This window comes from Trachypithecus francoisi, unplaced genomic scaffold, assembly GCF_009764315.1.
Source record: "Trachypithecus francoisi isolate TF-2019V2 unplaced genomic scaffold, Tfra_2.0 Lachesis_group16, whole genome shotgun sequence".
Lineage (NCBI taxonomy): Eukaryota > Metazoa > Chordata > Mammalia > Primates > Cercopithecidae > Trachypithecus > Trachypithecus francoisi.
Window position 1 is genome coordinate 45,406,192 of NW_022681461.1, and position 27,654 is coordinate 45,433,845.

The 27,654-nt window shown below is 36.9% G+C and overlaps 2 protein-coding genes across 8 annotated transcripts in view; one reads left to right on the top strand and one right to left on the bottom strand.

The window, feature by feature from the left end:
* The window catches only part of SNAPC3 (small nuclear RNA activating complex polypeptide 3), a 45,356-nt gene extending 33,668 nt beyond the window's left edge, over nucleotides 1–11,688 (top strand). Inside the window, exons 7-11 of one of the 3 annotated variants that reach the window (XR_004443488.1) lie at nucleotides 1,208–1,372; nucleotides 6,435–6,519; nucleotides 6,765–6,787; nucleotides 8,825–9,417; nucleotides 10,738–11,688. Coding sequence is in view for 1 of the 3 variants with exons in the window: in XM_033237404.1 (XP_033093295.1) it covers nucleotides 1,208–1,372; nucleotides 6,435–6,542; nucleotides 8,825–8,972 (421 nt within the window). In the remaining 2 variants the exon portion in view is untranslated. The other 2 variants (XR_004443487.1, XM_033237404.1) reach the window with 2 other exon arrangements.
* Nucleotides 11,689–12,939: 1,251 nt separating this feature from the next.
* The window catches only part of PSIP1 (PC4 and SFRS1 interacting protein 1), a 53,308-nt gene continuing 38,593 nt past the window's right edge, over nucleotides 12,940–27,654 (bottom strand). Inside the window, exons 9-16 of one of the 5 annotated variants that reach the window (XM_033237398.1) lie at nucleotides 23,243–23,471; nucleotides 21,905–22,023; nucleotides 19,218–19,273; nucleotides 18,550–18,620; nucleotides 18,240–18,341; nucleotides 17,916–18,129; nucleotides 15,690–15,801; nucleotides 12,940–14,553 (exon numbers count right to left, since the gene is read on the bottom strand). In XM_033237398.1, the coding sequence (XP_033093289.1) occupies nucleotides 14,493–14,553; nucleotides 15,690–15,801; nucleotides 17,916–18,129; nucleotides 18,240–18,341; nucleotides 18,550–18,620; nucleotides 19,218–19,273; nucleotides 21,905–22,023; nucleotides 23,243–23,471 (964 nt within the window). In that variant the 3' untranslated portion in view covers nucleotides 12,940–14,492. The other 4 variants (XM_033237403.1, XM_033237400.1, XM_033237401.1 and 1 more) reach the window with 4 other exon arrangements.

Below are 27,654 nucleotides of genomic sequence, written 5' to 3' on the forward strand. Positions count from 1 at the left end.
GATATATATGTTGCTTAAGTACATAATATAGGAAAAATCTATATCTAAGCTCATTTTAATGAGACCATACTTTCATTATCAATGTCTAAGGAATTAGAGTATATAAGTATACATATTATTTTTGCCTTTTAAGAAAAAAAAAAAAAGTGTCGTTCTGTCATTGTACAGTGGCACGATCTTGGCTTTCACTGCAACCTGTGCCTCCTGGGTCAAGCCATTCTCGTGCCTCAGCCTACCAAGTAGCAGGGACTACAGGTATGTGCCATCATGCCTGGCTAATTTTTGTATTTTTAGTAGAGACAGGATTTCGACATGTTGGCCAGACTGGTCTTGAACTCCTGGCCTCAAGTAAGCCGCCTATATCAGCCTCCCAAAGTGCTACATTACAGGTGTGAGCCACAATGCCCAGCCTATTATAGCCATTTTTAATCTGTATTCTAACCCAACAGTTCAAACCTATTAGTTTTAGCATTTGTTTTGTTTTGTTTTTTTTTTTTTTGAGACAGTTTTGCTCTTGTTGCCCAGGCTGGAGTGCAATGGTGCGATTTCGGCTTAATGCAACCTCCACCTCCCGGGTTAAAGCGATTCTCCTGCCTCAGCCTCCCGAGTAGCTGGGATTACAGGCATGTACCACCACACCCAACTCATTTTGTATTTTTAGTAGAGATGGGGTTTCCCCATGTTGGTCAGGCTGGAATCAAACTCCCGACCTCAAGTGATGCGCCCACCTCGGCCTCCCCAAGTGCTGGGATTACAGGTGTGAGCCACCGTGCCCAGCCTTGCATTTCTTTATACTGTAAATAATTGAAGACTCCAATGAGCTTCTGCTTATGTGGGTTATAACTATCAATATTTATGATATTAAACATTGAAACTAAGAAATATTTGAAATAATAAATCTCATTACATACTAACATTTTGTGAAAAATATTTTTCAAAACTCAATAATGAATGACATTGTTACACATTTTTGCATTTAAGCTAAAGTGATACACATCATGTAACCTGCAGAAAACTGATCCCTTATGAAAATTCAGCATTCCTAATCTCAACATGTATCAAACATTTTGGTCTTCATCTCAAGATGGCAACTGTCCAGTTAGTTGGGTGAGCTAGGTTAATGTGAATTACTGCAATCACAAACTGTTTTCTGTAGTTTTTAAGTTTTTGTGGAAAAATGATATATCCTTGCCTTTTCCCCCCTTAGAACTATCATTGAGTGGTCACAGTCCCATGACAGAGGATATGGAAAGTTTCAGACTGCTAGAATGGAAGATTTCACCTTCAATGACTTGTGTATTAAACTGGGTTTTCCTTACTTATACTGTCATCAGGGAGACTGTGAACATGTCATTGTCATTACTGACATAAGGTAGGTTACTTTTTTTTTTCTTTATTTCAGAGTACAAAAGCAGATATAGTTTTTTTAAAAATAAGAGGAGTAAAAGTAATGATCATTGCAACTTGACTTGGAAGCAGCAAAAATGCTGTCTTTCCATGCAAAGACCAAGTCTTTCCATCCATTTGCATCCTCTATTGTTCGTTATTTTGGAAAATCTATAAGAAATACTTTACTATTAGAAGGTTAAAAATCTGTTAATAATTTAAAAAGTATCTCCATTTTGTATTAAACAGCTGTTATTCAGGTAGTAGTTATCCATTTATAGATAACTTTGCAACTTTGTTTTTAGGTTTCTCTTTTTGCCAAAATTTGAAGGAGATAAAAGGGAATTGGAGGAAGAGTAATTCTAATATTTGACAAATGTGAAGTCTTAATGCTTTGACAAAGATTTAAATTGGGAAGGAGTTAAGATAGTCTAAAATGAGATTTGGGGATGAGTTATAAATTTAAACAGCTAATAGCTCTTATTTCATGAATAAGGCTATTCATTTCCTCTTTATTTAGGAAATCTGTGTGTTTTTTTTTTGTTTTTTTTTTTTTGAGACGGAGTCTCGCTCTGTCGGCCAGGCTGGAGTGCAGTGGCCGGATCTCAGCTCACTGCAAGCTCCGCTTCCCGGGTTTACGCCATTCTCCTGCCTCAGCCTCCCGAGTAGCTGGGACTACAGGCGCCTGCCACCTCGCCCGGCTAGTTTTTTGTATATTTTAGTAGAGACGGGGTTTCACTGTGTTAGCCAGGATGGTCTTGATCTCCTGACCTCGTGATCCGCCCGTCTCGGCCTCCCAAAGTGCTGGGATTACAGGCCTGAGCCACCGCGCCCGGCGGAAATCTGTTTAAGAAGGAATACTATGTACGAATAAACCCTGCTCCAGTGCTGGTTTGATTCCTTATGAGAGACCATTTAAAACTTTTTTGTGGAACAATAATGTACCTGTGTTTGACCAGTAATTAGAAACTAGTAATTACTGGTATTAATTAGTAATTTATTATACCAGTAATAGAAACAGATGCCTGCCACGTGCAGTGGCTCACGCCTATAGTCCCAACACTTTGGGGGACTGAAGTGGGCAGATTGAGCCCAGGAGTTCGAGACCAGCCTGAACACCACAGTGAAACCCTCTCTACAAAAAATACAAAAATTAGCTGAGCATGGTGGTGCGTGCCTGGAATCCCAGCTACTCAGGCTAAAACATGAGGATTGCTTGAGACCAGGAGGTCAAGGCTGCAGTGAGCTATGCTCATGCCACTGCATTCCAGCCTGGGTGACAGAGTGCGACCTTGTCTCAAAAAAAAAAAAAAAAAAAAAGGAAACTGATGCTTTCAGAAAGTCCCTGCTTCTATTTTTGGTCTTACTGACTCATCTCCAAAATTTTATATCTCATGCACTCCATCTCCGGAAACTACCAGAAGATGTAAAAGTGCTTCACAGAAAGTGTACACCATGAACAAGAAAGACATGGAATGCAACACAGAATAGGCAGAATAGGTCAAATAGACATAAAAGGGATTCTCAGAATGATGGAAAAGTGAAATCCCAGTGTGAGAGCTTTGTACCAGATCTGGAGATTTGATCCAGGGTCTGGAGCCAGGAGCGCATACAAAACTCAGGAAGGATGTCTGGGGGGAAAAATAAACTGGTTGACTCCTGGTTGTTCACTGTTCTGTCAGAAAATTGGTGACTGAATTCGTGACAGGTACATTGAAAATTAAACAAATGGGCCAGGTGCGGTGGCTCACGCCTGTAATCACAGCACTTTGGGAGGCCAAGGCGGGTGGATCACAAGGTCAGGAGATTGTGGCTATCCTGGCTAACATGGTGAAACCCTGTCTCTACTAAAAAAAAAAAAAAGTTAGCCGGGCATGGTAGCGGGCGCCTGTAGTCCCAGCTACCCGGGAGGCTGAGGCAGGAGAATGGCGTGAACCCAGGAGGCGGAGCTTGCAGTGAGCTGAGATTGCGCCACTGCACTCCAGCCTGGACAGCGAGACTCCGTCTCAAAAAAAAAAAGAAAAAAAAAATTAAGCAAATATAAATGGGAGAGAATTAATAGATTCATAGCTAGAAAACAAAATGTTGTCCCATAAATGTCAACTATGTGGCTTAGGTAGAAGTAGCACTAATTCGTCAAGAATTAAATATCTGTTTAACCAAAATTATGGTAGTTCTGTGGGGAGAAGTTGAGGAGGTAAATTCTAAACAAACAATTAAGAATGGAAAACAGTTGCCCCTAGGGAAGAAGAATGGGGAGGCAAGAGCCAGAAGCGTATATAAACCTTGGATTTATATGACTTTTAAAATTATAGACAGTACATTTATGTCTTTGATGTTATTAAAATTTTATATCAGCAGCCTGGGCACAGCGGCTCATGCATGTAATCCCAGCGCTTTGGGAGGCCAAGGTGGCCAGATTACTTGCAGTCAGGAGTTCAAGACCAGCCTGGCCAACATGGCGAAATCCTGTCTCTAAAAATACAAAAATTAGCTGGCTGTGGTGATGGACATCTGCAGTCCCAGCTACTTGGGAGAGTGAGGCACGAGAATCACTTGAATCCAGGAAGCGAAGGTTACAGTGAGCCAAGATTTTGCCACTGTACTCCAGCCTGGGCGACAGAGCAAGACTGTATCAAAAGAAAAAAAAAAGTTATATAAGCTGTTCTGCCTGCTCTTCCTTTCAAATGTGGGAACATATACTAGCCTTGTAATAAACATAAGATGGAAGGCAACCCCCAGTTCTCTCTGGTGGCTTTATTTTCCATACATTTCTTTTCTTTTCTTTTTTTTTTTTTTTTTTTTGAGACAGAGTTTTGCTCTGTTGCCCAGGCTGGAATGCAGTGGCATGATCTCAGTTCACTGCAACCTCCATCTCCCGGGTTCAAGCAATTCTTGTGCCTCAGCCTCCCAAGTAGCTGGGATTACAGGTGCGTGCCACCTTGTCTGGCAAATTTTTGAATTATTTATTTTTTTTGAGACCGAGTTTTGCTCTTGTTGCCCAGGCTGGAGTGCAGTGGCACAATCTCGGCTTACCACAACCTCTGCCTCCCAGGTTCAGGTGATTCTTTCGCCTCAGCCTCCTGAGTAGCTGGGATTACAGGCATGTGCCACCACGCCCAGCTAATTTTGTATTTTTAGTAGAGATGGGGTTTCTGCTCAATCTGTTGGTCAGGCTGGTCTTGAACTCCCGACCTCAGGTGATCCGCCCGCCTCAGCCTCCCAAAGTGCTGGGATTACAGGTGTGAGCCACCGCGCCAAGCCTAATTTTTGTATTTTTAGTAGAGAAGGGGTTTCACCATGTTGGCCAGGCTGGTGTCGAACTCCTGACCTCAGGTGATCTGCCCACGTCGGCCTCCCAAAGTGCTGGGATTACAGGCATGAGCCACCGCGCCTGGCCTTTTCCATACATTTCTTATAGTGTAGGCCTGTTTCTATAAACAGTGTGATTCCAAGGCTGAAGGATAAAAACATGACCCTTAAACTCATGGTAACTTCTTGATACAGTGATCAACAAAAGAAACATGATCTGTTTGAATGTTAAAGAAAAAGCAATTTACACTTTTTTTTTTCTTGAGAAGGGGGTGTCACTCTATTGCTCAGGCTGGAGTGCAGTGGCAAAATCATGTCTCAGTGCAGCCTCGGCCTCCTGGGCTCAAGCAGTCCTCTTCCCTCAGTCTTTACCATAGCTGAGATTATAGGCATATGCCACCATGCGTGGCCAATTTTTTTATTTTTTGTAGAGACAAGGTCTCACGCTGTTTCCCAGGCTGGTCTTAAACTCCTGAGCTCAAGCGATCCTCCTGCCTTGGCCTCCCAAAGTGCTGGGATTGCAGGCGTGAGCCACCACGTCTGCCCTTTTGTTTTTTTAAACAGTTTACATTTATTAAGAGTATGCAATGTAGGGCTTTTAAAAAGGCAATTTAGAGAAGTCATTTTTATCTTACAGGTGGATTTAATCATTCAGTTGCCGTTCCATAATACCAGTTATCAAAAGGTTAATTATTTTCTGATGGTGAAAGTTTTAATTTTAAAAAATGGTATTTTAGAATTGTTAGAGACCTTTAGAACAATTTTGTGTAGTCCTTTCATCTTTCAGAATAATCTGAAGTCTGTCATGATTTACAGGATTTACCCAAAGCCATGGAGCTGATTAGTGGCAGAGTAGAGATTGACTTCAATTTTTTTTTTTAATAAAAGTTATGAAACTTCTTAAAGGTTTCATAATTCTGACACTTAAAACTAAGATTCTACCAATTCATATTATGTCAGGAGTCAGAATTAGATTTTAATAAAGGAGACATTAAAAAAACAAGAGCCACGTTGTAACAACCAGTTAATCTAGGTAAAATATTACTGAGTAGCTTTGCCCAAATTGTTTCATTATACGGTACTAAATGTTAGCCAGGTGTGGTGGCTCACACCTGTAATCCCAGCACCTTGGGAGGCTGAGGTGGGAGGATTGCTTGAGGCCAGGAGTTTGAGACCAGCCTGGACAACATAGTGAGACCCTGTCTCTACAAAAATTTTAAAAATTATCTGGGTGTGGTGGTGCATGCCTGTAGTTCCAACTACTGGAGAGGCTGAGGTCGGAGGACTGCTTGAGCACAGGACTTTGAGGCTACAGTGAGCCAAGATCATGCCACTGTACTCCAGCCTAGGTAACAGAGTAAGACCCCATTTCAAATAAATAAAAATAAAAGGTACTAGTGTTAAGCAAAGCAAGGATTCTCTGGTAGAATACATTCAAGAAATGCTCTATATGATGACCCCCTCTTTGCGGGGGTCACAGTGTACATTACCATAAAGGGATTTGAGAAGTCTAAGGAAAGAAAACCTTGTTTAATCCAAAATGCTCTTGGAGAAAGTATTTTGTGGAACACAGTTTGGTCAAACATGGTATAACAAGTAATTTAGCAATATCTTGTAAGCAAAAATTGAAAGTATCTATTTTCCTAATACTCAGGTACAGATATATTTAATAGCTCATAAAAATTTGTCACTTAGTATTTATCACCTTAATATCTTTATTTTCCCATGAACAAAAGGCTTGTGCATCATGATGACTGCTTGGATAGGACACTGTATCCCCTCCTTATCAAGAAGCATTGGCTATGGACCAGAAAATGTTTTGTTTGTAAAATGTATACAGCTAGGTGAGTGATAATGTATTTTTTTTTTTTCTCTGAGAAATGGTAGTTTTGACTTTTGGTATTTGTTTTCCACTTTGGATCTAAGAATATTTGTACTTTAGGTTATAAATATGAAGTATCATGTAGTAGGGAAGTGCCACAAAACCAGTTTAGTGAGTTAAAACTGACATTCTTAAATAGTAAGGAAATATATGTACACAAGTCCAGGGGTAGGTCAAATTTAAGGCTTGTAAAATGTATACAGCTAGGTGAATAAAAATAAAAGTTACTAGTGTTAAGAAAGCAAGGATTCTTTGATAGAATACATTCAAGAAAAGCTCTGTACAGTAACTCCCTGTTAGAGGGTCACAGTGTACGTTACCATAAAGGGATTTGGGAAGTCTAAGGAAAGAAAACCTTGTTTAATCCAAAATGCTTGGGGAACCATGTTCTTTCTGTCTGTCCACACAGCTTACATAATCAGCTTCATCAATAAAACTTCATCGATTAAAAAAATACCACAGCACATCACATGAAGTTAAAATATAGTTTTATAAAATTTTTATTTCATGTGATTCTACATGTTTAGATTATAAAGCATTTCTTACTGTGGGTCAGTGAAAAAAAAAAAAAGTTTGTTGCTTTTGGAGGTTGAGGTGGGAGGATCACTTGAGGCCTGGAGACCAGCCTGGACAACACAGCAGTAACTGTAAAAAAAAAAAAATCTGAAAGCCACTCAGAGGACAGGGAATTTAGTATAGGTTGAGCATTTCAAATTTCAAGAATCAGAAATCCAAAACTTGAAAGTTTTTGAGTGGCAACATCTGATGCTGAAATGATCAGTGGAGCATTTTGGATTTCACATTCTCAGTGGAATGCTCAACCGGCAAATATATATATAATATATTTAAAAATCTGAAAAAATCTGCAATTTGAAATACTTCTTTCTGGTTCCAAGAATTTCAGATAAAGGATACTCTTTCTTTTTGAGATGGAGTATTGCTCTGTCCCTTGGGTTAGAGTGCAGTGGCACAATCTCAGCTTACTGCAACTTCTGCCTCCTGGGTTCAAGTGATTCTCCTGCCTCAGCCTCCTGAGTAGCTGGGATTACACACCACCACACCCGGCTAATTTTTTTTTGTATTTTTAGTAGCGATGGGGTTTCGCCATGTTGGCTAAGTTGGTCTCAAACTTCTGACCTTGTGATCCACCTGCCTTGGCCTCCCAAAGTGCTGGGATCACAGGCGTGAGCCGCCGTGCCCGGCCCACATAAAGGATACTCAACTTGTATCTTCAGTTTGTTTTCGCCACTCCACAATATTCTTTTCTAAAAGATCAACAGGAAAACATGATAAATCAGATAAAAGGGAAAATAATGTTAAAAGCAAACATTCCATGAGATGCAGAATTCAAACATACCATACAATAGTATCTTCATGCCATTCAACATTTTGGTTGAATAATGTTGCCTACATTGCCATTTGTATATACTTTATAACATAATCTTGAGTTATAGGTAAATAGTTACATAAGTTTTCAAAATAACCAGTACTCATTTATCAGTTAAGAAGGTATATTAAGCAAAACTGTATCAGATCTGTAGCATCTAATTTTGTTATGGTTTTTCAAAATGGTCTGTTAGAAGAAAATGACTATATTCATACTTGGAGAATAGGTATGTCATGGCAAATGTGTGATGCTTTCAAGTAGATTTATATTCTTCCTTTAAGGATAATATTACAGAGAAACAGCATTCTGCAGTGTTTTTTTTTTTTTTTGGTTTTTTTTTTTTTTTTTGAGACGGAGTCTCGCTCTGTCGCCCAGGCTGGAGTGCAGTGGCCGGATCTCAGCTCACTGCAAGCTCCGCCTCCCAGGTTTACGCCATTCTCCTGCCTCAGCCTCCCGAGTAGCTGGGACTACAGGCGCCCGCCACCTCGCCTGGCTAGTTTTTTTTTTTTTTTTGTATTTTTTAGTAGAGACGGGGTTTCACCGTGTTAGCCAGGATGGTCTCGATCTCCTGACCTTGTGATCCGCCCATCTCGGCCTCCCAAAGTGCTGGGATTACAGGCTTGAGCCACCGCGCCCACCCTCGGCAGTGTTTCTTACTATTGGATGACCTTTTGCTTTGTAGAGTGTATTGCTGGTATTTGCATCTATGTATACAAAATTAAAGATTATGCATTAATAACAGACTGATAAGGAAATAGAATGTTATATTTACATATTGCTACAGGTCATAACTTAAAGCATGTTAAGGTATGGAAAATTTGATTGTAATGATGTACTTCTTTTTTTAAAAACTACAGATGGGTGACGAACAATGACAGTTTTGCACCAGAGGACCCATGTTTCTTTTGTGATGTTTGCTTCCGAATGCTCCACTATGATTCAGAAGGCAACAAACTGGGGGAATTTCTTGCTTATCCTTATGTTGATCCTGGAACCTTTAATTAAGAATAGCTACACTCACAAAAGTACCCCCTCATGAAATAACTGTTCTCTCGGATGGTTACCTTTTTTCTAAGAAACGCCACTGAGGAACAGGATCCACTTTGAACAGTCTGCTAAAGCTAACAAAAAAAATTCCAAATCACAGATTTTCTTATAAAGTAATGATTGTATTTAAATGTTTATAACATAGTTAAATTTCATATTTATTCCAAAGAGTATTTAATTTAGTGCTTTTTACCCATTGAGTTGTAGTATTTTATATACTCTGACTTTAAATCCTTTGTCAGACACACATATTCTTTCTCCCAATCCATGCCTTCCCTATTCATTCTCTGTCCAGAGTGTTTTCTTGCTAAAGATAGAATTAATGATACATCAAGTAGTGGAAGTGTTTTGAAAATGCTTTGAAGAATGTGAGAGCTACACCTTCTACCATGAGGCTTCCAAGGTAAAGATCCTTCAAATATCTGTAACGGAAATTAGGGAGAATGAATTATTTACAAATAAGATAAAATTAATAGCTTTGGGATAATTTTTGTTTTTGAGACAAAGTCTCGCTTTTGTTGCCCAGGCTGGAGTACAACAGCGCAATCGTGGCTCACTGCAACCTCTGCCTCCTGGGTTCAGGTGATTCTCCTGCCACAGCCTCCCGAGTAGCTGGGATTACAGGCACCTGTCACCATGCCTGGCTAGTTTTTGTATTTTTAGTAGAGACGGGGTTTCACCATGTTGGCCAGGCTGGTCTCAAAACTCCTAACCTCAGGCGATCCGCCCACCTCAGCCTCCGAAAGTGCTGGGATTACAGGCATGAGCCACCGCGCCCGGCTGCTTTGGGGTAATTTAATGTTCGTGTGCTGTTGAGTAATGTTAGGTTTTGTTTTGAAGGAAACTAGGCATATAAGACATGTTAATAAGACTTTGTGAATAATGAATTTAAAAAGATACTGAGTATATACTCATAACTCCAGAAATAACATTAACTTGAAGCTTTATTTCTTGACAAAAGCTTTATGAATGCTATGAGTTTAAAATGTCAATTTAATACTATGATTTAAAAAACAATAGATTTCTTATGACTGTGGAGACATGGAAAAATCAAGATCCTATTGATACGCTAGCTCTGGCTCACTTATTCTTGGGTAATGATACTACTGGATATATACCAATATTCTATAAGCAAGAAGAAAAAAATAAGTGTTTCTGGTCCAGGTCTTCCATTCTTCTGGTCCCCTTAATATAATAATCCTAGTTACTCTCATCTTATTCTGAGGAAAAAAAAAAAAAAACAACTTTAAACTTATTTTTTGATACAGGGTCTTACTCTGTCACCCAGACTGTAGTACAGTGGTGTGATCTTTGCTCACTGGAGCCCTGACCTCCCCAGGCTCAGGTGATCTTCCTACCTCAGCCTCCCAAGTAGCTGAGACCACGGGCACAGGCCACCATGGCGGGCTAATTTTTTTATTTCTTGTAGAGGCAGGGTTTCACTATGTTGCCCAGGATAGTCTCGAACTCCTGACCTCAAGTGATCCACCCGCCTTGGCGTCCCAGAGTGCTGGGATTATAGGCATGAGCCACAGCACCCAGCAAAAGAAACTATTTATTTTCAGGTCTAGACTATCAGATAGATTTATAGCTATCTATATTCAAGTATTTTCTGGAAACCTTTATGGGTAGAAAATTTAATACTGTTTAAAAGACTTTTAGGGATACTATAGATTTCAAATGCATCATTTAAAATAAATAAATTCCACTTTCTCTCTCCTAGGTTGTATTTAAATTTGACTGAATATCTGGATGGCTAAGAACAGACATTTATATAAATGGAAAACTGACGAAACCTATAAGCCTGTGTGTTTAAAAGATTGACAGTGAAGTATGTTTTATGGACTTAAATGCCACAAACAGTTAAGTCCGTTGGCTTGGAGAGGACAAGCACGTGTTTCTGGTATGTCTAGTGTTCTCATTCACTGATTCAGTCAGTACGCAGATAATCAGTATAGAGAACTCAGAGGCTGGCTTATGTTACCTAAGTTTTTACTTTCTTGTATACAACAATGCTAAAATTGAGCAGATTGATAACAGCCAGCAAACCATAGATTTAAGATAAATGATTTACCCAACCCTAAAATTCCATCGGTAAAAATTTTGATTCCTTTATTTGTAATATTGCATTCCTTGTAGGTCTCACATGCATATATGCAAGGATATTTTATTTTATTCATTTTCACTTCATACTCTCAAACCTCAAAAAGTTAATTATTATCATAATGCATTATTCCATGTGTGGTGTTGATTCATTTTAGTGGACAAAGAAGAAACATGCCAGTTAAAACATTTCTGCTACTGGCATTCTATTATTTGAGAATGTTTTTCTGCTAGTTCTTAAGGTTAACCTTTTCATCAGAGACTCAGGTACCTATTATTGTTTCCTGGTGAAACTGAGGAGAAAAGTTAACCAGGTTAATCCCAGTTTGCCCGTGTGTTATGTATCAGTTATACAGGTATCCAACCAAGTTCAAATCAGAAGAAATTCCTAACTTTGTATATTTCTGGAGCTATAAAACCCGATTTAAGACAGCTTTTCTCTTTTTTCGAGACAGCTTTTCTTTCTGCTTATTTCAATCAAAATAACACACCTGTCAAATTACATGTAACACATTATCTAATGAAGATAGGCAAATGTGAAAATGTTGTCATGAACATGTCAATCAACCTGCTTGGTAGTTGAATTTGACTTTTATGTAATAGTGGATGCACATGCACAAAAGTCACCAGAGAAGCAATAGCTATTTCTTTAAACATTCTTTAGGCCTCAGTACCGTTTAAGGATAATTAGACATTTTAGTTTTACTAGGAGAAAGTAACATTGTGTTGCAGAATTACACAGCACAAACAAACACATTTCTGCCTATTAAATCAGCTTCTTTGTTTCTAAAGAGTTTAATGATACGGGTTTGCTATTTCCATTAGAGCATCCTTTCTCTGGCCAATCGGACAAAATAAAGTTAGTGAAGCCCTCACAGCACCCTATGAAAAATCTTTGCTCTTATACAGGATTAGGTGCAGACCTCATCTTGACCTGACATCTGTAACCAGGTAAGTGTATGTGAGTGGGAACATAGACAGCAGTACTGTATCAGCAAAATCTGTTGTATTATTTGAAATCACCAGATATAATATTAAAGTGCATGGTTCTCTCCAGTTGTTCACATACCAAATCCCAATCAGTTCTCAGATTCAGATGGATGTATCTGCAGTTTCTCCAAGCAGCCAAGAAAACCTTCAATAGTTCTGCTCAGTCATGTATGACTTTTTTTTTTTTGAGACGGAGTCTCGCTCTGTCTCCCAGGCTGGAGTGCAGTGGGGCAATCTCAGCTCACTGCAACTTCTGCCTCCCAGGTTTCAAGCAATTCTCCTGCCTCAGCCTCCCGAGTAGCTGGGATTACAGACACGTGCCACTGCGCCCGCCTGATGTATGACTCTTTTACCCAGTAATCAAAACACATACGTACACACACACCAGCCCAAAAGAGGTGTTAAAACATACATATTACACACACTTTTTGCGGGGCAGGGTGGGGGCTATCTCAAAATTACCTCTTGGTGCCTTGTCAAGCTGTGGAGTTTTGACCACACACACCAATTGAGTCAATGAACAATTTCAATGATCCTGAAAGTTCTTCAGTCTTATGAATAATTATCAAGAGTTCTGAGAATGATAGTTATCTGTAAATCAGCCTATGACAAAGCAAATTTCTTGAGAGTTACAATTAAAAGGCAGTTATGCTTGAAGTGAACATCAACTAGTTAGAGCAAGGTCAGCTTGTACAAGCTGACATAAATTATGAGAATGATGCTGTATCTCTAGAAGTTGAATATTCTGTGGCTTCTTTGTAAAACTATAGATCTAGTGGGTTATGGAAAGAAAGGGAGGGTGAACAAAAGATAAATATTTCCTTTATTTTTATCATCTTGAGCTTACTGTTTAGTTAACCTTGTTTCCCAAAACAACACAACCTCTGTGACCAGTTAACTAAGAAATTACTTCCTTGGCAGCAAACCCAGAATTTCATCACTTAAACTCTTGTAAATAGGAAGAAAGTAATTTACTAGTAGAGTTTGGTAGAAAAATTCTTTAATCAAAACAAGTTTACATGTTGAACTTATGGCTTAACTAGAATAAATCTAAGTTAAAACTGTATAAGGATCAAACAGATAATGACTGGTATATATGCAGGTTCTCTCAAAACAGTGATTCCTAGTTCCACTCTTAAGACCTCGTAAAAGCAAAACTTCAATTCTGTAGATGAAAACAGTTATCCCAGAGAGTCAACCATACAATGTCATACACAGACACTGGTCTTAAGCCATTTTTTTCCATATTCATATAGTTTCAAAACATGAGAAGTATCCTACTTATTTAAAAATGCCAAATGGCCTAATATTCAAAATATCTTAGAAATGCTATCATTTAGTTAACATACCCTTAAATTTTGTAACATTGATTTCATTTCACCCTGGATTTAGTCCATACACGTCAGTGTACAGACTTTCCAAGTACTATGTTGGAAGAACTAGTGTTTGTATTTTTGGAATCTAGAAAATAAAAATAATATAGCCATAATTTCAAATAGGTGAGTTTCCTTATATAGCATTTATTTATATTTGTCTAAGCATCATGATTTTTCTTCCAATTAAGTACTATTTAGTGATTTCCTGAACACATCTTTAACATTTCTCAAAAATAAACTTACTTAGTTTTCAGTTTTAATTACTAGTGCCTGCCTATAAAAGGACCTTAAATGATTTAACCCTAAAGCCAGATTCATTCCTATATATAGCCAGTCAGTTATCTGCAGAGAAGTCCTAAGACTTCAACTGAATGTTCAGCCACAAAACTAAATTACTTTCAAAAATTTAGTTTGTATTTAACATCATGTTTTATAGTTTGTAGATTTCTCAGTCAGTTCAATGTCAGTTACTTAACTAGTTGTCATACCAAACAAACCATACAGACTTTAGATAAAAAGGGAGTGAGTACTTGTATAGAAGTAACATTTTGTCTACCATAAAAATGCTCAACTTCTACAAAACCCACAAACAGTGAAAAGACAGTCTGGTAAATCCAAGTTTGTAAAAACTATGCACAAAACCCACGGTATTTGGGGAAAGAGGCAAGGTTTATACAAGTAGCAGTTTTAAAAATGTAACTTTGTTCTACTATCAATTACACATTAACATACACACACTAATTGAAAATATGCTACAACCATGTCTGGAAAAGCAGTTTAACATTTTCTAATTGGATTTTATCCCACATTTACTGTATAATGTAGCTGTTAATACTGCACAAGTATACTTAGCAATAATGTTTACTTTAAAACAAAGGGATCTTCTCCCCCGTAACAAATTTTCAACATCAAACCTATGCTTATAAAAATTTAAAACTTTCAGCAGTCTATTTCAAATGAAAGCCATTACAAACTTCTCAAGTGTTCTCTATATTCCAGGTATGTCAACCTAGTTATCTAGTGTAGAATCCTTCAGAGATATTTCAGTCTCTCTCTCTTCACTGGATGGCCTGAAGAAAAGGGGGAAAGAAAGGTACAATAACTGGAATTAGGATTTTCTCCTAATGAAGAAAAAAAGACATTAAGTCTGCATTATATTTTTAAACTGATGAAAAGACTGAAATCAAACCAAAAATAAACTTGACTTATTAGAACAGTCATTATTTTTTTCTTCTTCAAAACTGTTACATCTTCTTCCCAAAGTAATATGCAGATGAAGCAAAATAACTCAGGAAAGTGTCACAGACCAAGCCTTTTCCATCATTTCTAGCTTAAAAGTGATTACTAAAGAACATGAGCATGTTTTGTATCTGTGATACCAACACATTTCAAAATCTTAACAAAAAGAGAGGTTGATATACACATAGATAACAAGATTTCCCTCAATTTCAGAATTAGAAGGGATGCTTCAAAGTCCTTCAAATACACCAATGGAACAAACCAAGACTTCAACTATGGCTCCGTAGCCTATTTTAGGGTGGGTATTAAAAAACAGCCTGTGATGGCTGGGTGTTTTGGCTCATACCTGTAATCCCAGCACTGTGGGAGGCCGAGGTGGGTGGATCACCTGAGGTCAGGAGTTTGAGGTCAGGCTGGCCAACATGGTGAAACCTCCTGTCTACTAAAAATACAAAAATTAGATGGGCGTAGTGGCAGGAGCCTGTAATCCCAGCTACTGGGGAGGCTGAGGCAGGAGAATCACTTGAACCCAGGAAGTGAGGGTTGCAGTGAGCAAGATCATGCCATTGCACTCCAGCCTGGGCAACAAGAGAGAAACTCTGTCTCAAAAGAAGAAAAAAAAATAGCCTGTGATTCTCCATCTAACTGTTTACAATTATCCTCTCACAATTCAAGAAAGTGTGAATGCAAGTCATTACTAACAGTATCTCAGTAAAAGAAGTTCAGGACCAAATATTTTCTTTTTAACTGGATTCCCAGCGAGCTCCATTCCCTTGAATTCAGTGGCAAAGTCATCGTCAATAAAAGGTTTTTACTCTTCTGCCTTTTTGAATTGTAACTTGCTTACTGAATTCAGGAATTGGGTGATCAAAAGATAATTGCTTATACTAAAATAACCTTGGAACAGAACTGTGATTAAAAACTTGCATAATAAAACACACAAGACCCATTAAAACCTATTCCTCACTTTTTCTTTGTGCTGGCTTCATGGTTGTCTTTGCTCTCTTCATTGCTCTCCCCGTTATGTTGTGGTTGATTACCATCTTGAGCATCAGATCCTCCATTTAGAGTCTTTGACCCTTGAGAAGGAATCCAATGGAAAAACTTTGTTTAAAAACTTACAAAGTAATAACTGAAGGTGTCTACTAAAGTTCCAAAATCAAAATACAACATGGCCCTCGTGTTTCTACTACTTAGTTTCTTTTATTTGAAATTACATTGTAATACAGCCCTCTCTTGAATGTTAGAATTGGGTTTTGATGCTTTATCAAAAAGAGGGGAGTGGATCACCACCGGAGGCTTTGGGTAGCAACGGTACCATAAAATGCAGGTTAACTGTATCTATGGGTACAGGAAGTGGATTATTAATCTGGTTATTCTGGTTGTTACTATGACCAGGAAGACTACAGGGTGTTATGATTCTTAGCATATTGATTTATTCTACTACTAAGAAAAAGCAATGTGAATCAAATTTTAAAATTTATTATTTTAGAACAAAGTGCTAAAGGAGATTTCCTAATTGGTATTTTTGTGCCTAATAAAGGGTTTTCCTGTAAGTCATATTAATAATTCTCTAAGGGGACCCATATTATTCCCCAATAAAGCAACAAAACCAAAAAACCAACCGCTTTTGAAATGCCAGCTTCTACCTTAAGCAGCTGCCACTAAGATGTTTAATAACAAGATTGGAGGAGCTGATAATGGTATTATGATTCTGTTTTAAGAGTATTTCATACATTCTGAAATGTTTATGAGTGAAATGATATGTCTGGGATTTGTCATTAAAAACTTTTAAGAGGGGCACAGAGAAAGGTTTTGGGCTACAAAAGCACAATGATCATAAACTGAACTACCAAACCTGGATGACAGGGATATGGGAAGTTATTTCTATTTGTGTATGTTACAAATTTTTACTAATACACATGAAAATAACTACTGTTAGTAATACTAGCGGGATTTACTACTAAAAGTTAGTGAAAAAAGAAGCTAAGGTTGAGTGCTTTACATATATGCTACACATCTAAGTGCTTTATAAGACTTTCTCACCGGGCGCGGTGGTTCATGCCTATAATCCCAGCACTATGGGAGGCCAGGGTGGGTGGATTACCCAAGGTCGGGAGTTCAAGACAGCCTGACTAACATGGAGAAATCTGTAATTTCTCCATGTAAATTTGTAAAAATACAAAATTAGCTAGGTGTGGTGGCGTATTTCTGTAGTCCCAGCTACTATGGAGGTTGAGGCAGGAGAGTCGCTTGAGCCCAGGAGGCGGAGGTTTTGGTGAGCCGAGATCACACCACTGCACTCTAGCCTGGGCAACAAGAGTGAAACTCCATCTTTAAAAAAAAAAAAACAGAAAGACTTTCTTATTTAAGAAATTGTTTTGGAAATATTTGAATATATGTGAGTTTAACTTGCAGATGGGACCCAACTCTAAACATGAAATTAGTTTATGTTTTATACACACCTATAAACATAGCCTAAAGGTAATTTCACACAATCTTAATTTTATATATGAAAGTTTGTGTACATTTAAAACCATTAGAAAGCAAAGGTATATCTTAGCGACCCATATGGACAATCTGTGGTTGCTTGGCATCACCATCATTGTTGACTAAATTTATATGCTACCAATGAGATCATTGTCCTTAAACTTATTCACACGTAAGTACTTTATAGTAAAAAATATGACATGGCATTAATACAGTGAAAATACAGTCTGTTCAGGGTAACTCAGCAGCATCATCAGAATACCTGTATTAGCCTGTCAACAGCAACAAGTAATGGCAGGTGTAGTCTCCACCTATGATGCTGTGTTTTAAAAGGCTACCGTATGCTATTTTACTTTTTACGTGAGAAGAAAACATCAGAAGCAGTTGAGCAACCAGGAAGTGGGTCCTCTAGGGATGAGGAGGCATTGTGATGGATGACTTTTTAAAAATGTTTATCCAGAGTCATCTGCCTCATGAACAATGGTTTCTGCCTTAGAAGTCTGATAGAAACTGACATGACTTTTTTGTTCTGAATGCACACTGCTCTAGTCCTTCAATAAGCCCATCATATTTTCACCATTTTGCCTATGTATACTTTTTCTGTGGTATGAACACTGACACTATGCATCAAAGCCATTTTTAAAAGCAGTCCTGGCAAATGTTTTAAAAACTGGCGTGAAATTGTTGGCTTTTTATCACATACCTGTTTGTTCCTTTTCTAGCTTTTTGTTTGGCCCTTTCTTCCCTTGATCTTTGGTTTTATTCGCTTCCTCATGCTGTCTTTGTTCAGCAAGAGATTTATTCAGCACTTGTGTGATCACGGAATCTCCTTCACCAACCAAAAACATGTTCTTAAACTTGTTATACAACATTGTAGACTTTTCCATGATAACCTGACTAACTTTGAATCGTCGTATCTGAGAAAACAATATACATTCATCATAATTGTTTGCCTAATTGGTTTAAATAATTTTTAAATGAAGTAATGACAAAATTCAAAGAATCTACATGACTTGAAATCACTTACTTTTTTGAGTGTAGTAATCATCTCTGTGTGTTTCTGAGCTTGTTGCATTGTGACCTGAAGTGAAGCAAGTTCATCCAAGGCCTCAATGCATCGGTTCACATCCTTCATGACAAAACAGTAATTTCATAGCTGTTAATTATCATAATACTTATAATCTGTTACTAAAGATCACTTTAAAAAAAAAGGTAGTGTTAAATGACCAGTAATTTATCCCTTATCTTAAATTTACATACTCATAAGATCATGTGAGAAAATCAAAGATGAAGCTATAAATGCAGTACTGTAGTTTTAAATGAAGTTAAACACTTACAAGATTATCAATTTTGAGGGAATTTTTAATCTCAGCATGTATCCTTTGAAGTCGAGAATCCATTGATGTTTCTATAAATTAAAATATGTGAAAAACAGTGAACAGTTTTTCCAAAACCAGTATTTCTGTATATAGGCTAAGTATAATGAATTAGTGGATCAAAAAAAAAAAAAAGTTCTCAGTAATCTTTACTAAGAAGCTTACAGATACACACAACAGCTTAAGTAAGAATAAGTGCTTATTGCCATTTTTAGCGTCTGGATGAGAAAAGCAACATGCAGTGTAAAAGCACAAAACCACCACCTGACTGCGTTTTTTCTACAATGAATAGTCTGCATATGATAACTCCTCTGCTCTCCAGTCCCTAAACACCTGCTTTTCCTTATGTTTAACCAAGGGATTTGTCTGAAATGGGAAAGCATCCAGCTTTCAGCAAGTGTACTAAAATTTGACACTGTCAAATAATTAATGAGCATTAAAGACAACTTAAGTTCACTTGATTATGCTTAAAATACAATGCAATTTATATAAAGCCCATTAGGGATTTGAAAAAGTATTTGTAGGATATGAGTATGAAATGATTCCAAAACCACTACACGAAAAGTTATGTCTATATAACTTCCTTTCCATGTATAATTTTATGTATCTTAGAAAGCGAAATAACTAACCTCGCTTCTTCTCCACTTTCTTAACTTCTGGCTTCTTTCCTTCATCTTTATTCTGCCTATCAAATGTTAACACAAATATTTCAAAACATTGGAACTTTGTGACTGATTACTAAATGCCCACAATCCCTATGCAAAAACTAAAAATGTTTTCCTTAAAACAAGTAATAACCTAGACTGCAAAGGAACTGACTGTAGGAATTGAATGGTGGGGTTCCATAGCATAAATACAAGCAAAACTCAAATTAACATGCTAAATTAAATCGTATCTAACTTTTCAGTGACATCATAGTGTGTTGCTAGAAGAACAATTTCAGGGTCACTGGACAAATAGGCCACAATGGGAAGATAATACCTATAAATATTTAATGGCTTCTACATCAATTCTTTTTAAAAGCCGTATGTTAAAATAGACCAATTTAATTGTTGTGCATGTAACACGTAGATAAATGAGTTTTGAAGTTAGCTTTAGGGTTAAATAGATGTAAGATACCTTTTTTTTTTTTAATTTTGGCCAATATATCAAACTTGAATGACGTCCAGTAACATTCACTAACGTTTCACAAATTAAAAGGTACCATTTTATTGTCAATCACGAAAATCACCACTTAAAATTAAAATCTTAATTTCTAGTATCTTAGCTTAGAGTTCAGGCCATATTATATGAACCAATTCAAATAGACAAGAACAAAAAATATCTAAAAATCAGTTTTTTTTTTAAAAAAAAACTTTATTTTAAAATTTTGGTTACAGTTTCATTTTTTTCTTAACAAGTCTACTACTGTTTAATCTCTCAGGATTAAAAAAACATTTATTAAGATTCTAAAGAATTAAACAACAAAGGAATGTCAAGGGAAGGGCCCCATTCTCAGGGGATATAACTGCTATTCCAGTTTAATAACTAGCTTCAAAACAAAATGAATTTTTATATTTTCTAAATGAATAATGTACAACCACCATCTTCGTCTGAGCTTATTACTTTCAAACACAAAGCTTCATTTTAAGCTTGGTTAAAAAAAAAAAAAACAGGAATGATGGCCGACCTTAGTATGTAGTGTGTACCTTACATGAAATTTGTTAACAATCATAACACAGTAATGCCATTAATAATGAAGTCCTCAATTTAGAATCTGGAACATTCTTCCATCAATGGGGGGAAGGGGGAAATTCAGTCCAATGAGTCTGTCTCAAGATCTTCATCTCTTGTTTGCTCCACTTGTATTCTCTTTTCAGTAACTGGATTAATGCTTTGAGCCCAAAATGAGATATATTTTTTATTACTGTAGATTACATGTTGTTTGGCTGGGAATACAATACAATAAACTTTATTTTGCATAATGCATTTCACACAAGCTGCATCTGAAATGCTTTTACAGAGCAAAACTGTCCAAGTACAAAGTTTTGTAATAACAGGAGAAGGAAAGAAAACACAAATATTAGAATTTGAGAAAGTTACATTGGAGGACATTCAAAAGAAACTGAAATACATAAAGTTAACTTTAAGATACTAAAGAAGGGTTGTGCTATGTATACTAATAACAACTAATTTTATATCTTAATTTTGGGAGCACAATAAAGTCAAAAGCAACAAACAGTCCAACAGCTTTTCAGTGAAAAGACAGAATAGAAAATGATAGGTGACAAAGAATAACTTAAATATTTACAGAAGTGCTTAAAGTCTAACAGATTAGAGGGAATAATATTTTTGAGCTTTAGATAAGTTATTTAAATTACTCCCTCAAGGAGCTAAAACTACTTGTATATCCTCCAAACTAAGAAAGCAGAGTAAAACACTGTACTTGTCAAGAAAGACTTTGGCTTACGGATATATTATATAAAGAAAAAGAGTACAAAATTATTGAAGAATCGTTTCACTGCTCATGATTAACTTTGTCTTATTGACCTAGAGCATGTTTTAAAAATCACCTCACTAAAACAACAAAAAAACAAAGTTTAGTCAGAATGTAAGACGCTTCACGAGGAAAGAAAAGCATGTCAGAGAAAGAACTCAGAAGTGACAGTCTAAAGGTAACTAGGAAAGCAAATGTAATAAAGACACGAAGTCTGTTTATTATCATTGCTATTACTTTTCCTTCTAGTAATAAAATTATATAATAAGGGGAAAGAAATTCCCCATGGCAAGTATGGTCTCTATCAAAATTTAAGAGAAAACAGCTTTGAATTTGATTTATATTGCACATATATAATAATGTACACCCTGTCAGCCTTTAGATTTACTTTTACTGGCTTCCTGGGTTTCCAAATGTGCTTTTGTTACTTTTGCTGGTCTTTAGGGTGAGGCCTGCTTGGTGGTGTGGTGAATAAGGGTATTTCCTGCATTCTTTCTCCACCAGTATATTATCAACCCTCTTTCTATATGTATTATATCATACAAACAAATAGTAGAGGATGAATACACTTCTTGCAAAGCCACTATCAAATCCTATCTGCACTTTGTTTAAATTCAAAAATAAGTTACAGAGTGACTGCCTGAGTCAATTTCATCCTCTCAGAAAAGAATGAAGCCTGAAATAAGATCATCATCATATACTGAAGATTTTTCTAACATATGGGAAAAGTCACTTCTTCAAAAGGCTTCATAAAGTCTGGAAAATGAAAGTCTATTATTTAAAATTCCATGCTAGCCTTTAAAAAGAACCCAAAATTTAGAAAAAAAAAAAAATACTTACTGCTCAGTTTCCATTTGTTCCTCTTGCTTGCGTTTTCGATCTGCTGCTTCTTTCTCATGTTGGCCTTTCAGCATATTCCTTCGGTGAGCAGTCTGAAAGTTCCTCCCACCTTTTCTCTTCTGTTTTGAGAATTAGGATGGTTTCAGTTAACTGTAAAGTCAGTGACTAGTGCTTACGGAATTACAACCTTGTGAAAAGCAGCAGCTAGTTTTTAAAAAAGGGATGAATACTCAAATTAGCAACCTAAAAAGAGTCTTTGAATTACACCTATCTCTGCAAGTTTAACCTTTGATTAATGACTGTGAAATAATCATCTTGTTTTATGCCCGGCCATAGGAGTGATGTCCTTTGGATAAAATGTAGTATAGTCTCTCTGTTTGCCTCTCTACAGAGTGAGTTCACTTGAGTACTGACAAGCACACTACATGACCTATCCAGTTTAAAATTTTTGGTTTCTAAAAGATTAAGAAATGAGCCAAAAATCAGATAAAAGCGAACAAAAGATTTGCATGACCTGGATCTGTAAATCTCTAAGGCTATACACAAAATTTTATTTTCTGCACAAAAGGATACACAGCTTTAGGAAGATTCCCAACCACTATGGCGTCCAAATAAAGTTACATACCACTGATAAAATGTACAATAGGCCTGAAGAGTGTTAAGAATTTCTTGGGGGTAAATAACAAAAATCTCTATATAAATCCACCTCTTTTGTCTTCACTGGGTACAGCCTATTTCATTTCCTCTACCTTTTCTAGACAGATGGAGTTATTGGAAAGGTACTGTTTACTTAATTTCCAGATCACAATTGTAAAACAGATAAATTTAGAGAACAGACAATAAAGAGATTTTAAATATGCTTTGTAACATAGCTAATTCAAGTCTATTCAAAAACTTGAACAAATTCAGTTTAACTGCCACTGATATTTATAGACTTCTCCAAAATATTAAAAGCTCCTTAACTAGGTAAAGATTAAGAAATACATAAACGGCCAGGTGTGGAGCCTGTAATCCAGGCACTTTGGGAGGCCAAGGTGGGAGGATCATCTGAGGTCAGGAGTTCGAGACCAGCCTGGCCAAGATTGCAAAACCTCGTCTCCACTAAAAATACAATAATGAGCCGGTAGTGGTGGCAAACGCCTGTACTTCCAGCTACTCAGGAGGCTGAGGCTGGAGAATTACTTGAATCCAGGAGGCAGAGGTTACAGTGAGCCGAGATCGCGCCACTGTACTCCAGCCTAAGCAACACAGCGAGACTCCATCTCAAAAAAAGAGAAGAAAAAAATATACATAAAAACTAAGAATAGAACAGCCATTTTATATATGTAGACTTTATACCTTTTCACCTTCTTGATCATCTCCTTCTTCTTCAGAATCGGAGGTTGATGTAACCCCTGTTTTAGCTAGATTTTTCCTTTTTGATTCAACTTCTTTCTTCCCCTCTTTTTTGTCTGGCTCTTTTCTTGGCTTATCTTCCTCCTTCTGGCCCTCTTCATCCTTCTTAAGCTGCTTTTTAGGTTGTTTTTCCTCTTGCCCCTTTTTCTTACTTTTGTCCTCTTCAGTAATGCTATTTCAGAGAACATAACAATGTATATTTGTCATTCAACTATATTCTCCCAGTCAAGTGAACAGTATTTTAGGTATCAGTAAGCTATAATTTTTAATTTAAAGGCAAATCTAAAACAACCTAAAGTAAAACAGAGTGTCTTCACTATCCAATCATAAAAGGAATTCTGTCACAGAACATCCTTTTGGTATAAATTAGAAGATATAAGGTGGGCAGATCCCTGGCTCTTATCGAACTTAAATTCTACATATTTGTAAGAATAAATTATGTTTAAAAAGTAGACACACTGGGAGAAATGGAATTGCGAAAGTGAAATCAAATACGGTCATTTTAGAACTCACAGAAATATTCTTTGCAGGGTAAAAAGGTCACAACTTAAGCATATAATGATAAATACATAGCCAATTAAGCATGTTTTCAGACAGTGCTGTGCTGACTAGCACCTAAGTATTCCCATCATCACTGAATTTCAGAGACCACTAAAACAAGAGAAACTACCTAAACTGCTCAGTAATCCTAATTACTGCTGCATATTTATGCAAGTTGATACTACAGAAATAGGCTCTAAGAGAATCAAATTATGCAAATACTAACCACATAATTACTTTTATGGTTGATACATATTCTTCCAAAACAATTCCTTTATAAATAAATACTTCACTTAAAGCTCGAATAAGCTGTTTAAAAACTATAACGTTTTTACTGTCCAAAGAATTTCATTGAGATTTTCACAAATTATTCAGTTAAATCAATGAATTTGAGAGCTCGAAGAGACTTATCATTCAGTTCAACCTCTTCCATTTGACAGATGAGAAAATGATGATGCAAAAGGTCAAATAACAAGCCCAATATCTGAATTCCAAATCCATTAACCTCTTTCCAGACAAGTGATTCCTTGACCACTTAAGAACTATTAAGTTGGAAGAGAAGAAATTTACTTTTGCCCCTTTAGAAACTTTTTATTACATAATTATCATTGGGTATACTTATTTTCTAATGCTCCTATGGGTTTCATCCTTTTAACTTTAGCCTCTCTGGGATTAAAACCATCCTTTTAATAAATGAAAGTAAAAGCATGCAAGTGAAACTATTTGCTTTCTTCAGGATATCCACTGATGTAAATATTCTGATAATCAGTGTCCTAAAAATGGGACTAGAGTCCCATTTAAAAAGGCATTTCTGTGTCTCTTAAACAATACTGGCCAACTACTTTTCCCAAAATGTTACACCTGTATGGAAGGAAATAGCTATGAAAAATAGAAATACCATTTGATCCAGCAAATCTGCTTCTAACAATGTATCCTAACCAATATATTTGCATTATGTACAAAAGAATAAATGACAATGTTTTTAAAATCGTGTATCAATACATAGGATAGATCTTAAGAATTATAAAACATATACAGTGGGATACCATACAGCACGTCTTTAAAAAGTGACTTTAAGGATTTATTTTAAAAATTTATCCTAAGGTCATAAAAAAGATTATTTCAAGGTGTGAAATAATTTTTGTGCCAAAACAAATAATTTGCATAAACATGACTATCACTGCTTGCTACCAATCAGTCTTTTCCCAGTGGTTCTTCCATAAAATACAGACTTGTGACAATTTCCCTTTTTAGTAGTTGAAGAGATATTAGCAAAGTTGTATTTGTAAATTTCTTAATATTTTAATATGTTAATATAAGCAAAGACTAATGTAAACACAACCCCAAATACTTCAGTAGGCTTTAACAAACATTTCTGAGGATTGTGAGTTGGTTTTTAGCTCTTCTGGGCTCTGTTTTACTGTCGTGTCACATCAGTACCCATGGCAAAGAGACGCTAAGAGATACATGGTGTTCTAATGGTGAAGAGCAGAAGTTTAAAAAGAGCTTATACAGTTTAGTTCTGCACTCCATTGAGTATGTGCCCAGATACACAACCAAGAGTAGTTACAACTCACACTCAGCCTACGTACAGCATGAATAAGAAATAAATGTTGTAAAGGCTACTGCTGTTTTAGGGTTGTCCATTGCCTCAGGAAAAAGCTCACTAATAGAGAAACGGACACCAGGACCAAAAACCTAAAACATGTAGTGACTTGCTTTGGGGCTGGGAGACTGCAAACCCTAATACGTTATTATACAATGGGTAAAACCATTGGACAGTAGCACAAATAAGAAAATATATTCAATGAATTTGTGGCTTTGGATGAAGAAGTTTCAAAATGCAATACTGGCAGTGTGAAATGACCATCAAGATACATCTGATAGTGTTCAAGAAAGAGATAGGTTCAAAAAAGATTAGCCTATTTTCAAGTAAGGATGTAGGACTTTTGAACAGGGTGATAGCCTGAGTCAAAGACCCTGAGTCAAAGGGTATAGCTGTAGCTGCAATCCTTAAGAATTAGAACTGGACTTCCTTAATCCTTCACATGGACAAACGATTCCTGAGGGATGGTTTCTCAGAAAAACTTACAAACTCAAAGTATCTATTATTAAATATATAAAGATGAGCATGTCTGAGAAAAGCCTTACGAATAATTGCACAGGAAGCTGACCAGAATTAAACACACATACAAAAGTATTATATTACCAAAAGTGACACCAGACTGCATCAAGAGAAAGTGAGATAAGGATAAGTTCCTAAAAAGGAACACTGGGCCCTCAGATTATATGGTCTGAAAGTAGGCTGAGAAAGCTGCTCAGCTGATAAGCAGGGCGGTATTTTCCAATGACCTTTTCAGATGCAACAAAGGATGATACTGAAAAAGTACAGAAGTTCCAGAGGAATCAGTCAAAAGCCATGAATACAAACGGAGTGGGAAGCATACTCCCAGGGAAAACTGGGACCTAATCAGGGAACACTAATTATATCCAAAATAGAGGGATCTCACAATATTTTCCCAGCAGAATTTCAGATTTCCAAGGGAATAATGGCTGCAAACTCACCTGTTAAGTACCCAATTTCTTAATTCCACTACAATAAACTATATTGTATTTTTTCTGCCACTATTTTTAAAAATTGACAGGTAAAAATTCTATGTGTTTATGGTGTGCAACACAATGTTCTGATGTATGTATACATTGTGGAATGGCTAAATCAAGCTATTTAATGTACTACCTACCTCATATACGTATTTTTATTTTGTGATGAGAACCCTTAAAGTCCACTGTCAGTAATTTTCAAGTATACAATATATTGTTATGTGCCACTATTTTTCAAAGTAAATACAGACCGGCAGTAAAACTCTTTAAATACATTTTGGTTGAAACATACCAATTCTCTAATATTTGTGTTCTACAATTAGAATTTTCTATAATCAGTTCATTCAAAACAATGTAAATCTATGCTTAATAGACATACCCCACTTAAGCCTTTCAAATCTTTAAACACAATAGCCATAAAAAGTTTTTCTCCTTCTCTGTCTAAATATACTGTATTTCTTCTGGAAAAGATGCCCCAAAAAAGCCAAAGTAAAAAGGATCCAAGTAGAAAAGGCAGCAAAGGAAAAACGCAAAAAAAAAAACAAAAACAAAAAACACTCGTATTTCCTGGATAACTGAATAATTATTCTGAAATGCTTTAAAAATTAAATTTACATACAAAAATTATTTTAGCCCATTTTTAAATAAAGCACCTATTCTGGAGGAGATTAAAAAAAAGATCTGGGCCGGGCGCGGTGGCTCATGCCTGTAATCCCAGCACTTTGGGAGGCCGAGACCGGTGGATCACGAGGTCGGGAGATCAAGACTATCCTGGCTAACTCGGTGAAACCCTGTCTCTACTAAAAAATACAAAAAAAAAAAAAACTAGCCAAGTGCAGTGGCGGGCGCCTGTAGTCCCAGCTACGCGGGGAGGCTGAGGCAGGAGAATGGCGTAAACCCAGGAGGCAGAGCTTGCAGTGAGCCAAGATCCGGCCACTGCATTCCAGCCTGGGCGACAGAGCAAAACTCGTCTCAAAAAAAAAAAAAGATCTGTAGGCCAGCCACAGTGGCTCACGCCTATAATCCCAGCACTCTGGGAGGATGAGGTGGGAGAATCGTCTGAGCCCAGGAGTTTGAGACCAGCCTGGGAAAGATGAGACCAGTCTCATGAGAAAAAAATTAGCCAGGTGTGGTGGCACACGCCTGTGGTCCCAGCTACTTGGGAGGCTCAAGTGGGAAGATCCCTTGAGCTCAGGAGTTTGAGGTTACAGTGT